The sequence below is a fragment of the Ixodes scapularis genome, unplaced genomic scaffold, assembly GCF_016920785.2.
Source record: "Ixodes scapularis isolate PalLabHiFi unplaced genomic scaffold, ASM1692078v2 PGA_scaffold1__304_contigs__length_218370807, whole genome shotgun sequence".
Lineage (NCBI taxonomy): Eukaryota > Metazoa > Arthropoda > Arachnida > Ixodida > Ixodidae > Ixodes > Ixodes scapularis.
In genome coordinates this window covers 42,955,250-42,969,504 of record NW_024609846.1, presented here as the reverse complement: position 1 = coordinate 42,969,504, position 14,255 = coordinate 42,955,250, and the positions used below count along the sequence as shown (strand labels likewise).

General features: G+C 45.7%; 1 protein-coding gene, 1 non-coding gene and 1 pseudogene across 2 annotated transcripts; 2 read left to right on the top strand and 1 right to left on the bottom strand.

Moving 5' to 3' along the window:
* Positions 1–3,624: 3,624 nt before the first annotated feature.
* Positions 3,625–3,697, top strand: Trnar-ucg. Its single transcript has one exon. It is a non-coding gene; the product is annotated as a tRNA-Arg (tRNA).
* A 3,842-nt stretch (positions 3,698–7,539) lies between these two features.
* LOC120851193 lies at positions 7,540–10,001 on the top strand (annotated as a pseudogene).
* Positions 10,002–12,658: 2,657 nt separating this feature from the next.
* Positions 12,659–13,420, bottom strand: LOC120851183. The gene has a single exon (XM_040223783.1). The coding sequence runs from the start codon at positions 13,395–13,397 to the stop codon at positions 12,681–12,683; it is 717 nt and encodes a 238-aa protein (XP_040079717.1). The 5' UTR covers positions 13,398–13,420; the 3' UTR covers positions 12,659–12,680.
* Positions 13,421–14,255: the final 835 nt, after the last annotated feature.

Sequence of the window (14,255 nt, the reverse complement as noted above, 5' to 3'; positions counted from 1 at the left end):
TCCATCCAGAAGATTGAAATGTGAATAGAATGAATACTACAATTTTGTGCTCATGGAAACTACGTAGTGATCATCAGGACATCGCAATTTGTAGCGCGTGATAAAGGGGGCAAAGCTAGTTCTTTTAATGTTGAGACGTGAATCTGATAAGCTCATATAATATTCACAGCGAAGGCCTAGAAATCCGCTTTGAAATTGTAACGTTTATAAATTTCCTAACCTGAACATGAATAAAACAGCGTTAAGCAATTACTAAGTTACCCGATGAATCCACGTTCAGTAGAATCTTTAGTACCCCTCTAACACGAACGTTATTCATTGGCCTCTTTATGCAGTATAATAGCACCGACGTTACTAGTGTTCTCTATACAAAACACATGCTTAGTTTGCAAAGCTTTCGGAGTCGGATATTTCAAGTGCGGCCCCTGAAAATCTGAGTAAGAAGGTCTTGCGTTTTAGTTGCAAATCCAGGTTACATGCGTAAGCATATACGCATATATTCGGAAACAACCATACTGCATCTTGATCTTCAGACCGATACACTCGAAAGTCAATGTTGTTATGATATGTTTGAAGTTTTGTGTTGTTAGGCACGCATTATTTGCCTTTATAATAATAATAATAATCTTTATTTTTAGGGAAATTATATTATAAAATAAAATTATAAATAAAATAAAATTATATTACAAAATTATATAATATATTAGGAAAATATAAGTTTGTCAGAGCTGACGGACCTATATCAAATAAAAGTAATATACTTTTTCAACATCAGCAAAAAAAAAAATCCCTGCCAGAAACAGTGAGCGACTGGTTGCTTAGAACACCTCCTTTTTGAAGCGATGTGCTCCTGTGCCCGACGGCTCGACCGCACGACCAGCCGACCCAGTTGACCACCGCCCACCCCACCCGCAAACTTCTCTCTCACTTCGAGGGGAGAAGGAAGGGGAAGACGAAGGGTGCCTAGCGGCGATCATCGGCTCAGCGCGTCCGACCCCGCTTCCCGCTTCTTCGCTTGTAGTCCGCTCATCGCGCCATCTGGGAGTTCCTGGGGGAACTAAAGCAAATGTCTCCCAATCCTGGCCTTAATAAAGTTTAGTTGCCAGTTAGCGTTTGTCCTGTGTGCTTCTTCGTCTTTTTGTCCCGTCTCTTTTGCGCTATTTTTAATATGAATGAACACCAGATGACGTCAGTCAGGAGGTGTGGCGGACCAATCATTTTAATAAACGTTTTCTGACCTGATCCTCTCCGCCACCTAACACTGTGGTCTTCTGTTCCAAGTTAATCACTATCGCCTGTAGTAAATAGAAGCGCAGACATACAATATGCTAAGCCAATCATCCCCTCTTGCCTTGGTCATGTGTAGGACCGATAGCATTTTAAATTAATATAACAAACGAGTAAATGCGAAGGTACTTTTATTAAGGCTACGATGTGAGGTATGCGCATTCGTCGAAACACATTATCGCCGAGGGCGAGAAACCGGACATAAAATGGGAAAACAAAGTACATTTACGTAGTTTATTAACGCCGGAAATACGACTAGAATGCCGACAAAAACGGCAAGAAAAATCTTGGAGACAATCGCTTAATCGTTGTGAGCAGCGTCGTCTTTTCAGACGTCTGCTCACCGGGCATGGACCTGAAGGTCCTCCGGCGGTGCGACGTGCAGATAACGGCTCCAGTCCGTTCGTCCGCCAACCGTGACGTGCTGGGGCTCCGAAATCGGGACAAGGTGCTTAATAGTTGAAAATTAAATTTAAAAAAAAATAATCGGCGTGGTCAGAGAACGATCCAACTCATGAGAGACATTCCTCGCATCTGAAATACAATGATGTGCAGTGCTATACGTTGTTCCAGGCTAAGAAAGATAATAATAATTGAAAACGAGCGTGTTGGTGGATAGATACGAATACACAAAAGGATAAAACCTAGAGCACGGGACGGAAACAGAACTCCTTTCGTGTTGGGCTCTGGACGACACGCGGCTGGAAAGCGTTGGTAGTAAAAATTGAAAGCTAGCTTTGCTTCATCCTGTTATGTATCTCTTTATACTTTGCCAGAGCGAACCCGCGTAAGAGGCGAGACGAGGCAAAGAGGGACTTGCTTACCCTCCGGCGTCCGCTCTGCTATAGGGGAAATGGGGGAGAGCTGTGAGGGAAAAGCTTGTCCTCATTTTTATGCAAGAGGGTTAACAAGAATTGTTGAAAAGGTAAACAAACTCTCACCAGTGGTCATTTAAAATTAAACCCGCCACCAAACGAGATAATGATTTTGTTGCACACTTCTTTTTTGTGGTTTAGGGCCTAAACAACAGCAATCAAATAGGCGATAACGGCACTTACCCTCAATCTAGACGCGAAGTCTCGCTCGGCCAAGAGATGGTCGTGAGGGACCATTCCAAAGACGTCGCCTGTACTGCAAGCGGTGCTCACGCCGCTTAGAAGAACGTGCCACCGGAGCTCCCCGGGAACTCAACCCCGTACCTTGAAAGTCCATGGTGAGGCACGTAATTGAGCTCGGACTGGGTTAATAAGCAAAACAAATATTTTTGCTTGTTAATATGGTATTACGACGATTGGCGCACGCATAGCAGGCGACATAAAACTTATGCGATTTTCAATAGGAAACTATTACACTTAAAGGGCCCCTGAAACGAAAAAAAAATAAGTTTTCTTTTTTTAAACAGTGTGGTTGGGACACGCGTGTCAAAAAATAATCTTTACGCGAAAGAAAATATTAGAGCAATATTGACGGCAAGAGATTTATTTGAAATTCTGCGCGCGAAGTACATGACGTCACGGGTCATTCCGGAATGACCATCTCGGTCGTGAAGGCGAAGCCGATCTAAGTCTCCTTTACGCGCCCACAATGCCGAAATAGAAAACAAATGGAAGAAGTTGACAGCCGACGAAATAGCGTCGCGCGCCGTCAAGATTGCTCTAAAAAAAAAAAAATTTATTTTTCGCGTAAATTAAATTTTTGACTCGCGTGTCAAGATTGCTGTTTTAGACAGACGAGGGGCTCGTACATAAGTCCCGGTTTCTAACAAAGTGGTAAATTTTGAAAAACGAACGCTTTCTTCTTTTCTGATGTGTGTCTCCACAACTCATCACATAAATGCAAGAAAGTCGCATATCAATTTAAAAAAAAAAAGGCTGCGAAGAGTCTAGTGGAACAAGTTTTAGTAACTGGAACAAATTTAGACGGAACAGGTGATCAGCCAGCTCTAAATGCACGAGTTCCATCTAGAAATATCAATTATAGAAAAAAAAAAAAGCGTTCCACCTAAAACCGTTTTATCCGCTAAAAATTTGGCAGGACTTAGGTAAAATAAGTGGAACGCCAGCCTTATGCGGCAAACACGCAACCGGGATTTTTTTTTTTTTTTTCTGGTTTTGGGGGGGGGGGAAGGGGCACCGCTTATGACAAAAATGCTCTGTGAGGCGGAGGGGGGAAAGGAGGCCCCAGCAAAATGGAAGACTTCGGGGGGGGGGGGGGGGGGGGGAGGTTGGCCCAGATGCTCCCCCCCCCTGGATACGTGCTTGAGATGCGGCTACTGGCCTGAAGGCTTCGGCTTTAATGCACCCCTTTATCCAGTCGCTACATTGCGTGATCTCGCCCGTCCGCGTGGCCTAATGGATAAGGCGTCTGACTTCGGATCAGAAGACTGCAGGTTCGAGTCCTGTCGCGGACGCGTAATTATGTTTTTTGTCGCTCTCGCATTTCAGAGACGTCCGGCTGTTCTCGGTCAATCAGTGACGATTGAAAGAATGAAAAACAATGACGGTTAATAAAATAACGCAGAAACATGTAATTTTTAGGGAGTCAGGGGGGGGCAGGTGCATTTTGCACATTCTAAACGGTGACTCGTGTTTGCAGACTCTCGTTTGCATGATGTATGAGCAGTGTGATTCCTGCGTGAGGTGACACGGTAAAGGGGATACACACTATCTCTACAATAGGAGGCTGGATGGCGCTTAGCTGCTCTCCGAGCCTGGCGCAAGTGAAGCCACCGGAAGCTAGATGCTCGTCCCGGAAGTCGGGCGTGCGCTGGGAAGCTTTTTAGTCCATTCAGTTAATATTTTGGACCATGCTTTTTTGTGCCTTTAATTTGGTTTTAATACTCCCGTTCTGGATTAAATCACGAGAATGAGGCATTTGAACTTGGGACATATTCACACTTGATCAACTAGAATCTCAAAATGTTTAGGTTGATTGGCTTCCCATGATACTTATCGGGTCTGCATGCGCTCTTACTGCGCAACAAGCAGGCTCTCTTCGGAGAACAAGCAAAAATCCAGCGCCCTCGACGCTTTTGGAACCAGCACTCGGAAGGGTTACAAAGCCTGCTAAGCGCTCACTTCCGGGACAAGCCGCTTACCTCCGGTGGCTTCATACCTGTTTGCTCAATGCGCCATCCAGCCGTCTATGGTCAGTGGGGCTACACGCTCCTGGCCCCAAATCTCACCACGTGATCACGCTACCGTCTATTCGCGACCCCAGGTTATAGTGAGGGTCCGAGATGCGTGCCGGCTGCTGAGCCTGCCTAGTGTGCTGGCTTCACTGGGCGACACAAATTATTTCTGGCAATACGAGGAAGCTAGGGTGTTATGAGCGGCGAGCGCAGGTCACCTCTTTATCTTAAAAGCAAAAACGGTGTTTAGCGTAATATTTACTTAAGGATGCGCGTTTTAGTTTTGGAGCGCAACCGAAACCAACCTCTATTTTGGATTTATTATCTCGGTAGAGGTCTTAATTTCGGATTCTTTCACAACTCAAGATGTTTCTCACATCCTAATTATTTAGTTAGAGAAGTTGTTCGCGGAAACTTTATTTTGTTACATGCATGGTCGATCCAGGCTGATATTTGTAGTTGTTGAAAAAATCAGTGCTGATATTTGTGCGTTCTCGCTGCCTTTTCTCGCTCAGATAATTGTCATGAAAAATAATGAACTGCGGGCCTTTTAACGTGCTTTTTGGGTATTTAGATGATTAATTGGTTTAACGTTATTCCCACCGCAAGAATAAGAGAATAAATCTAATTTTTACAATATGTTCACAAAGCGTATAAATTAATAAACGCTGTTCTCACTGCAACAACCCAAGACTCACTGCAACAACCCAACAATCCGAGTCAGACAGCTGAAGTGTGTGTGTGTGTTTTATAGCAACGCGTGACGCATAGGACTTTATATTACATCCAGTGTTTGACTGTTTGTCTATCTTGATAACGATTCAAGAGTTTTTCATATGCTAAAAAAAAAACAAAAAAAAAATTATACCTTTCTGGAAAGACTATTATGGTTAAATGGCGTGTCTCGTAACCTTGGCGTTAATTGGTGGCATACATTGCTGCGATTTGTATTAATAATAATAATATTAAAATTCAGATATTTGAATACGCAATTTTTTAAGCTCTAATATAATTTGTTGCTTACGATATAATTTCAAAAGCGCGAGCAAATATGACAATCAAAAGTGTACTAATTATCATCACTGCTGCCAATTGCAGCATTTTTACTTACCAAGTAATAAAATAAAAATAGTCTAAAATCAATGACTCTAGCTAATGTGAGAAATCCACGTAAAATTACATTATTGTGGGTAAAGTATATTTTGCTATCAAAGTCGCGACTTTTGACAACCAGCAAAACCTTCAAAGTCGCCGCCAAATATCCTTCCAGACCATATGCCCAAAAGTAAAAAAAGACAACTTTTTTTTTATATTTCTAATATTTTCATAACATTTAGTTACTTTTATTTTTACGCTTCGTCGTTACGCCAATCTCAGCCTTTCTAGTTCGAAGGAACGCCTACCTGCTTGCACGTCTGCGCACTGCAGCACGTTTCGTTGGCTTTGGAAGCCGGTGAAACAGTAGTGAGTTTTAGCATTGCATATAGACCGTTCCATTAGGGTCATAGCAGAGAGGGTAAAAGAGAAAAAAAAATGCACTCCCCCTCTCACCCGCATCTCGTCCGCTCCGCCGAGTGGGCTGTAGCTAGCGTGCGGCTGGCGTGCAAACTCTGTTTAAAAACGCGTCATTTTGGAACTTTCAAGCGCAGACGCGCAGATATTGGTATGCCAGTTATCGTGTAATACTATGCTAGATAAAAAGACTCACAGGGTCCAATTGCGCTGTTACCTGCGTGGAAATAAAAAACAAAAATAGGGAAAACTGTGTCAGATTGGCCGGTCTCTTTGGCGAAAAGAAAATCCGGTTGCTGTATTTTTTTTACTATACAAAAGTTAGTACTGGTGTAGGCCTTTAGCGACCGTGAGTGGAAGTCTGAAATAATAAATAAAACGTGCTCTCCTGCCGTAATACACGCAGTAGTTGAGGGTAGTACTGCCGGTTGTCTCAACTGCTATTTAAGTAACGGAAAAAATATATGCTAGTTGATCATTTACCGAAATAGAACAACAGGGAGCTATAGGCTGATTTTGGAGTAGCCACAACTATTCTAAGAACGCGAACCACTTCACAACGGCAACCACGAGCGAGAGTTCGATGTTCGGTAGAGCCCGCCGATACAGCCCAAAGATGGAGAACGGCAACCTCCCGGTTTGTCGTTTGCTAGCGGAGTCGGGCGCGTGCCCTCTCTCTCGTTTTACCCCGCCGAACCCGCTGAACTTCCCGGATGTGTGGAGAGGGCGCTGCTGTCGAACAAAATGGTGCCGCCCAGAGAGCGCTAAATGGAATGGTCGACCTTTCCAAAAACAGCGCTGTGGCCGCCGCCATTTTGCGAATCGAGCGACCCCTATCAGCCAGAAATTTCTGGCACCCGCTTGAGCTGTGGAAACCCGGCCAGCGTGACTCCCCACCTGCATTTTGCATTCGGAGTTCGCCGGCTTTTCTTGGAAGTTTTTACTTTATTCGCCTGTTTAGGATGCTTACCCTTTGTATGTTATCTTCCAGTGTGAGAACCAGAGAATACCAGGGCTCGTAGCCTACTCGGCCTTTGCAGGAAACTAACGAAGAGAGCGAACGTCAAGCAGCCCACGACCCACGCAGTTCGACGTTCTTGGAGGATTATTTCCGTTGAGATAATCTCCAAAAAGCCTTCCCGGCTATGTTCCGGGTCTTCGCGAAAAAGAGCTGATAGGGTCGGGTCCGGGTTGTGGCGACGGAATAGACGCGTTCGTACAGTTGCTTTGAAGCTGTGCGAAAAAGCAGCTCTCTTCTAGATGTTCCCCAAAACACAACGGATTCCGTCCGATTGTCGTGAAGTGACTATCGGCGATTGTCGACACTGTATATTGGACATGCTGTGTTATTTGAGACCTTTCTCAAGTCCTGTTTGGATAACGCGGCACTGTGGGGTACGTACATTATATCTATATGTTGTTCGATTGATGATACTCGTTGAATCCACCTTTTTCCGCAGAAGTGGCGCTACCTGTTGGGAGACGTCCGAACTAGCGAAAACTGGGTTCGAGGCGTTCTTCGTATGAAAACACGCCCAACAAGCCCGCCATTAGGCTTGAATTATACACGTTGCGAGGTCCACTGTTCTTGCACGCCGCTTTTCCGCCTAGTATTCGTAGCTCGGCTACCTTTCGGCAACTGTTGAGGATGGCCGAGGACGGCAGCATCCCGTTCCCGTTCCCACCCGACGGCTGGACTGAGAACGCTCCGCCGTTCGCCAACCTCTCGCAAGATGAAGTGTGGCGGTACCTTCACCGCAAGACGGACTCGCTCCGACAAGCTCACCGGGGATGGGCCTTCAAAGAAGAAGGCTACGTCCGGAACGTCCGATGGAACACATCGGACGATTCCCGGATCGGTCTCGTCCGGGGCGTCTGCCTGCCGTCAATGAAGAAGGCGCCGTACACAGTCTCGGCGTGGTTCGCCAGAGGCACCGGGAGCGTCATCGGCGGCACTTGCAGCTGTGTTGCTGGGTGAGCGATATTTTGCTTATACATGCGTTAAAAGTCATGCGCAAACCTATTATAAGTCAGGCTAATTGCGTTCCGCTCACGCTATCCCCAACGCGTAAGCAGCGAGATCGGTCACTCCTTGAAACCTGGGAGCGATACCCGGTTCGCCCAGGCTCATTTCATCGAATACACGCGAGTTACATTGGCCAAGACAAACCCCATCGTGCTATGCTCCGTTTCACCTTATGTTGTACCGCAGCGACGGCTAGAAGCGCGAGCTCATAGCGTTGGCAGTTGCCTTTGGTGCACGGGAGCTTGTGCCGCCGAGATGTGCCATAGAGCAAGGAGCTCGCGCGTATAGCCTTTCCTGCGGTACAACACAAGGTGAAAAAGAGTATAGCAGCAAACTCATGTGGTTTATCGCTCATGCTCGCAGTGCTTGCTCCTTGGCTTGGGTAGTGTAAAAGATGCATGTCTCCATCATGCACCGACAGCCTGTGTACAACGAAGGCAATCGAGAGCTGTTACGCGTGCAGCTATAATCCCGCTAATTTGGTCTTGGTTGACTGCCTCGATTTTCCAGGAAAAGCCAGTCCTGCCAACATATTGCAGCACTGCTGCTCTATGCTGAAGAGAGCTGCAACGCCTGCTCCACGAGCTGCACCGACATACCCTGCACCTGGATTGTGCCTGCTGAAGGTGTGTACACTACGGCCCTTAAAGAGGCTCCATAGGAATCTTTTGCTCAGAAATATGTTATTACTTCGTACCTAATATATTGGAGAATAAGACCAACGTCCAAGCTGTCTTAATTATTTAGCCAAGCTCACCTCCATTGCTAGATAAATGTGGAACCAAACAGCCAATGCTTTTTGTGTTCGTTTTCATGAAAGTGAAACTCTACATTTTCTACATAAAGCAGCTTGGATGATAAGCTATTAACATGATTACAAGATGGAAAACCTAGATGTGGCTTATTTTAGAACTGAACTGACAAAATTTCTCTTTGCAGCCAAGAAGCCTGCTCCCCTGGTGCCACTTGCAGACATCACGTTCCACAAGTACCTGATCAACAGGCCGGTGAAGCAGAAGAAACGACGCTCTTTTGACCCTTGTGAGAATCTCTTCGGCTGAGGAGATTCAGCAACTGCGAGATGCCCTCAGTGTGTCTACACCGGGCCTCCAGTGGCTTCTGTACAGTGGTGTACAGCAACTTGGACCAGCGGCACCAGTGCTCCCCATCCAAGATGATGAAGATTTGTGGAGTGAGAATGCCCGGGACGTTGTTGAAAAACACATGGAGTCCCTTCCAACATTGACGGAGGAAGAGAGGGAACAAGTGACCCGGTCCACCATCGGTCAAGCCAATAATCCAAGGTGGCACAAAGAGCGGCAGGGCAGGATTACAGCATCAGTCTTCTCTGCTGTCATCAAGTGTGTCAAGCCCGAGTACCTGGTCAAGGGTATTTTGTACCCGAGCCCAGATGCCTCAAGTGAGGCCATGCGCTATGGGAGGACGCACGAGGGTACCGCCGTCTCAGCCTATGCATCACTCATGGCAGCATTCGACACTCCCGTCGAGATCCGCGAGACTGGGCTGCACATTCATCCAGAGTGCAGCTTCATTGCAGCATCGCCCGACCGCATCGTGAGGAAGGACAACGAAGAGGGCCTTTTGGAGGTGAAGTGTCCGGCTTCGAAGATTGGGCTAACACCAATGGAGGCATGCAAGGACAAGAAGTTCTGCTGCGAAGTTGTGGATGGCTTGGTACGACTGAAGAAGACTCACGCCTACTTCTACCAGGTGCAAGGGCAGATGGCAGTGACCGGACACCAGTGGTGCGATTTTGTTTTTTGGACTAACAACACGACTGTTGCCAATTCGACGCACGTCGAGACCATCGCCTTCGACAAGAAGTTCGTTGATGGAGCACTGCTGCCAGGGCTGATCTACTTCGCCAAGCATGCCCTCTTCCCAGAAGTGGTAACGGGCCGTGTGAGGCGTCGAAGAGCCCTGATAGCTCGCGGCCACTACGTCTCCTTCAAGAAGTTCTGCAAAGGGTTTTATGTGGTGGAGGACGGTCCCGGACTGAAAAAGAAGCTGCGTAGGCTGGAGTGAAGGAGCGCCTGCATGAAGCCCGAGGCTTCGCCAAGTCACAACGGCTCTTTTCAGAGCCAAATAAATATGCTTGTCAGGGGCAGTGCTTTTGTAGCCACTCCCGTGTCTTTGAGAATGGTGTTTACTGCAGAAAAACAGGACACAGGGTGTGGTGGTTTACATTTTTACAGTTTATTACAATAAATAGAAAACCATTTGCCTATAAACAAGCAGAGCTAATTCCTTCTTAAACTGTTCAGAGTAAAAAACAAAAAAAAAAAAAGGATTTTCTAGCTCCAACTTGTATTAACACATGATTTGTTGAGGTAGCGTGTCAAAGTCATTAACATTACAATCGACTTTGCAGGGAAAAAGACCCGAAGTAGCCAAAACTTCGTCGGCTTATTCAAACTTTAATCTCGCTATTGATGCACAACAGAGAATTCACACTAGCTACTCATGTACTTCCCAAGCAATATATTCAAACACCAAAGATTGGTGCATGAGAGTTTTTCAAATAAGGAAACTCCGGACATAACCCAGCTGAACACAAAAACTCCGAGGCAGTAATCACCCAAACTGCATACTAAACTAAAGCCAAAGAGCAAGTTCTAGATAACGCTGTACAAAGTTGCTAGAATCATAAATGTGAACAGTGATGCACAGCAGATAATTGACGTTATCTATTCATGTACTTCCCACATAGCAGATTTAAGTAAAAATTGATGCACAATATGACCGAACTCAACACACTAACTATGAGGCAGCAATAGCCCGAACTGCATAAGGAAGATGGTGAGTTTTAGATCGACACTGTAAAAAGCAGCTATAGTCATAATTGTTGCACTCCTAAAACACACTGGCAAGATGTATAATCATACAAAAAAATGCACAGCCCATTAGACATTGAGACCAAAGACCACACACATGAAATAATGAAGTGAGGACATCTAATACTTTGATATATCTAATCTAAACTCGTATGCCAGTTGCGGATCACAGCCAAATGTGATTAAGGACAATCATGGCAGGCACTAGGGGGGAACGGTGACCAAGTGTGCTACTCTGTTTCATAGTAACTTGGTGAACTGTGGAGCTTACAGCCTCCGCGACCCAATAAGAGCGTCGGAGCGAGGCACATAAAACCACATAGCGGAAGCGTGTGTGTCACTGCACCAAGGAACTGGCTGTTGTCTGCAGGCCGAGAGTTGTGCCACTAAAGCGGTACCAGTAATTTATTTTGGTTTCGTTTTCGACCATAGTTGCCCTGCAAGCGGCTGATTACACGGCTGCAATCACCAACGGCCACGGCACTACAAGAAGAAAAAAATATTGAACTGAATACAAATGTCGCATTACTTTTTCGGTTTAAATATCATTAAAATTTGTCAATTTTTTTTTTCATTAATTTTTTTATATTTATTCTTGATAAAGATGGAATCACTCAAGTTCAGTTAGCACAAAAAAGAAAGAAATGAAACATTGAACAACTCTTTGGCGACATCTCGGTGCCCCCAAAAACGACGCCTCGGAGGCCTCAACCATGGAGTCTTATCATGTGACTTGCTCCGACGCTCTTATTGGATCATGGGGGCCGCAGCCTCCATAGTTCGCCAAGTTATTGTGAAATGGAGCATAGCATGTCACAGCACAAAGCATGTAAAGCGAAAGCTCTAGTCACAAAGCCCAGAGATCCTAGGTATGATTACCACCCCCGTTAATTTTTATGAGCATCAAACCAGGATGCGTTAGTGTTATTACTACTGCATGATGCACGTTAGAGACCATATGCTAGCGGTCGTACTGCAAAATTTCTCTCATCTAAAGGGGATGTCCCCCAGTGAGAGTTAAGGGCACGAGACAAATAGTGAAAAGAGGGGCGAGATGCATTGTGTTACTGTTCCAGGGTATTATTCCAAAACTGAAGTCGTTGGTGCACGAGAAACAACCTTCTATTACATTAATATTAAAGGAGCTGTGCAACGATTTTAACGTTGAAAGAATTGGCATCTTCTGCTTTTGATATTGTTCACCTTGTCACAAATGACAGAAAACACACCTCCTTTCGTCGAAATGTTGCGATTCCGCCACGTACTAGCGAGGCAAAACTTAGAATACGTATTCCCCGACCTGCAGCCGCGAGCGGCGGCCATGAGAAACACGCGGCGTGACGTCAATGGGGAGTCTTGTAGAAAGATAGCAAGTTGTGCGAATACCTGCTCGATAAAAGGTAACTTTTCTATAAATGTTGTACTTCCAAAATGCATATAAATGCGTCAAAAATCTGGTATCATCGACAAAACTTTTACTATACGGAATTTTAGTGGCGCCATCTATCCTAGATCCACAAAAGCGTCGGCTCTCTCTGCTACCGCGAACAGCCGCCAGAAGCCGGAGGGGGAGGGGGACAGGGCCGGACGGGTGTGGCCGGACCCGGATGAGACTTTCCTACTTTTACCATATTGTTTGCGCGGCGCCCGCCAGCACGTGGTCGCGAGCGGATGAGTTCTCGCTGCTCACTGATGGCTCTAAAGTGAGAACTTTTCCGGAACCCTGTGGTCCATTTAGAGTACCTCAAAACCATCTCTGACGTGCTGCATTTAAAAACAAAACCCTGGAGTTCAACCACAAGAAGGAAGTTATTCTAAAATGTTTATCAAGCTGAAGGTTGCCACTGAAGCCGACACATATGTCCTGCTGCTACTCAGCACGGCTGAGTGGCATACGAAAGTTGCTTAAAAAGCAACAAACCTGAAACGCCTCATCTGCAATATCTATCATGGAGATGGGGAAGGGTCGATCAAGGAAGTGAAATTGCTTAATCCTTCCGATTGCGCGTTCAATAACTACACGTGCACTGGCCACCCGCCGGGTGTGTGCCACATCTTCCTCCGGCATCTGAGGTTCGTTCGGCTGCCTGAAACACGGAATGTGCACTTGCACTCCAGGTGGTAGGCTATTAAATTTGAATCCCTTGTCTACCATGATGGCATCGCCCGACTCCAACTGATCCACGAGCCCACTCTCCTCAACTATCATTCTGTCTGACACAGTCCCACCCCACAGTTGTGAAACATGGCAAATGTACCCTTCGGGTGTACATCCAACAACCGCTTTGTAGGTGTTGTAGTGTTTGTAGGGCGAGAAGGTCTGCCTCTGAGCAAGCAACGACGACGGCTTCTGGATACGTACCTCAGTTCCATCAAGGACAGCCCTCGTGTTAGAAAACTTGTGGAAGGCATTAGGGAGGTTAGGCTGAATCTCAGCAACTGTCGGAAACTGTAACAGTACCCTTAACTGTCGCTGGAGAAACTTGATCCACGTAACAAACACCTTGCTTACCTGCCCTTCAGAAATGTTGAAGTTGCGGGCCAGTTCCTTGCCTGCCATCCCTGTCCTTAACCGCACGAGGACCATAAAAAACTCGTCAATCAGAGACATTTCCCGTGTGCGGTCTTTGGTCTCACCAGTTGTCTTTCTGTTACCTAACCAGTAGGTCATCTTGGCTGCCCGAAGCTCAAGAAAATTAAACAAATTCTGAAAAACTGAAAACTCAGGCAGCCCAGTATAATATAAACAGTTCTTAGGCTCCTGGATAGTGTTGAGACTAAGCTGCCTGGCTTGCAGGTGGCAAACTTGCCTTTCGAGACGTTGTTTGTCTGCTTGCAGATCAAGAATGACCTGCTGCATTTTGGCCATCTGCAGGTCACGCAGCTTGGACACCACAGGATTCCCAGCCATCATGATTAGGCCGACAGCGGCATCCTTCTCCATTTCTGTAAAGGAAGCACAGATAGATACATGAATCTTATGCTGAGTGATGTTGCCCTATTCCTCATTAGTAGATTTTCGGGAACCACATACAGCTCTTTGCAATTAGTCCTACTCTACTGAATTTAGATAAATAATCAGGTTACGTCTTTCCCTAGTTTGCTGCAAATTATGTGGCATAAATAATCTAATTTTTCCATGACACCAAAGATATGAGGTGAGGCAAGGAAAATAATGAAGAATAATGTGCCTCAGTCTGATCCAGCATTGGCATTGTAACCAATGTATTTCTTTTTTCTTTTTGTAAATAAAAATCTACTAGCAAAACCATTGCCAAGGGGCCTAGCCAGATCAGCGGCTTTTATTGAATCCTAGTTGAATCACCCCCTCCTTCTTGCCCTCTTCTTTCTTGATTTACAATAATTGATTTGGTGTTGCTTGCTTTACAAATCGGTGTGGTGTTCCTTGTCTTTTGAGAACACCAAGTAATGAACTCAACTTTCT

Bases quoted from the DNA above. Each gene is read 5' to 3' on its own strand.
- LOC120851183 (XM_040223783.1), bottom strand. From the start codon at position 13,397: ATGGTCCTCGTGCGGTTAAGGACAGGGATGGCAGGCAAGGAACTGGCC.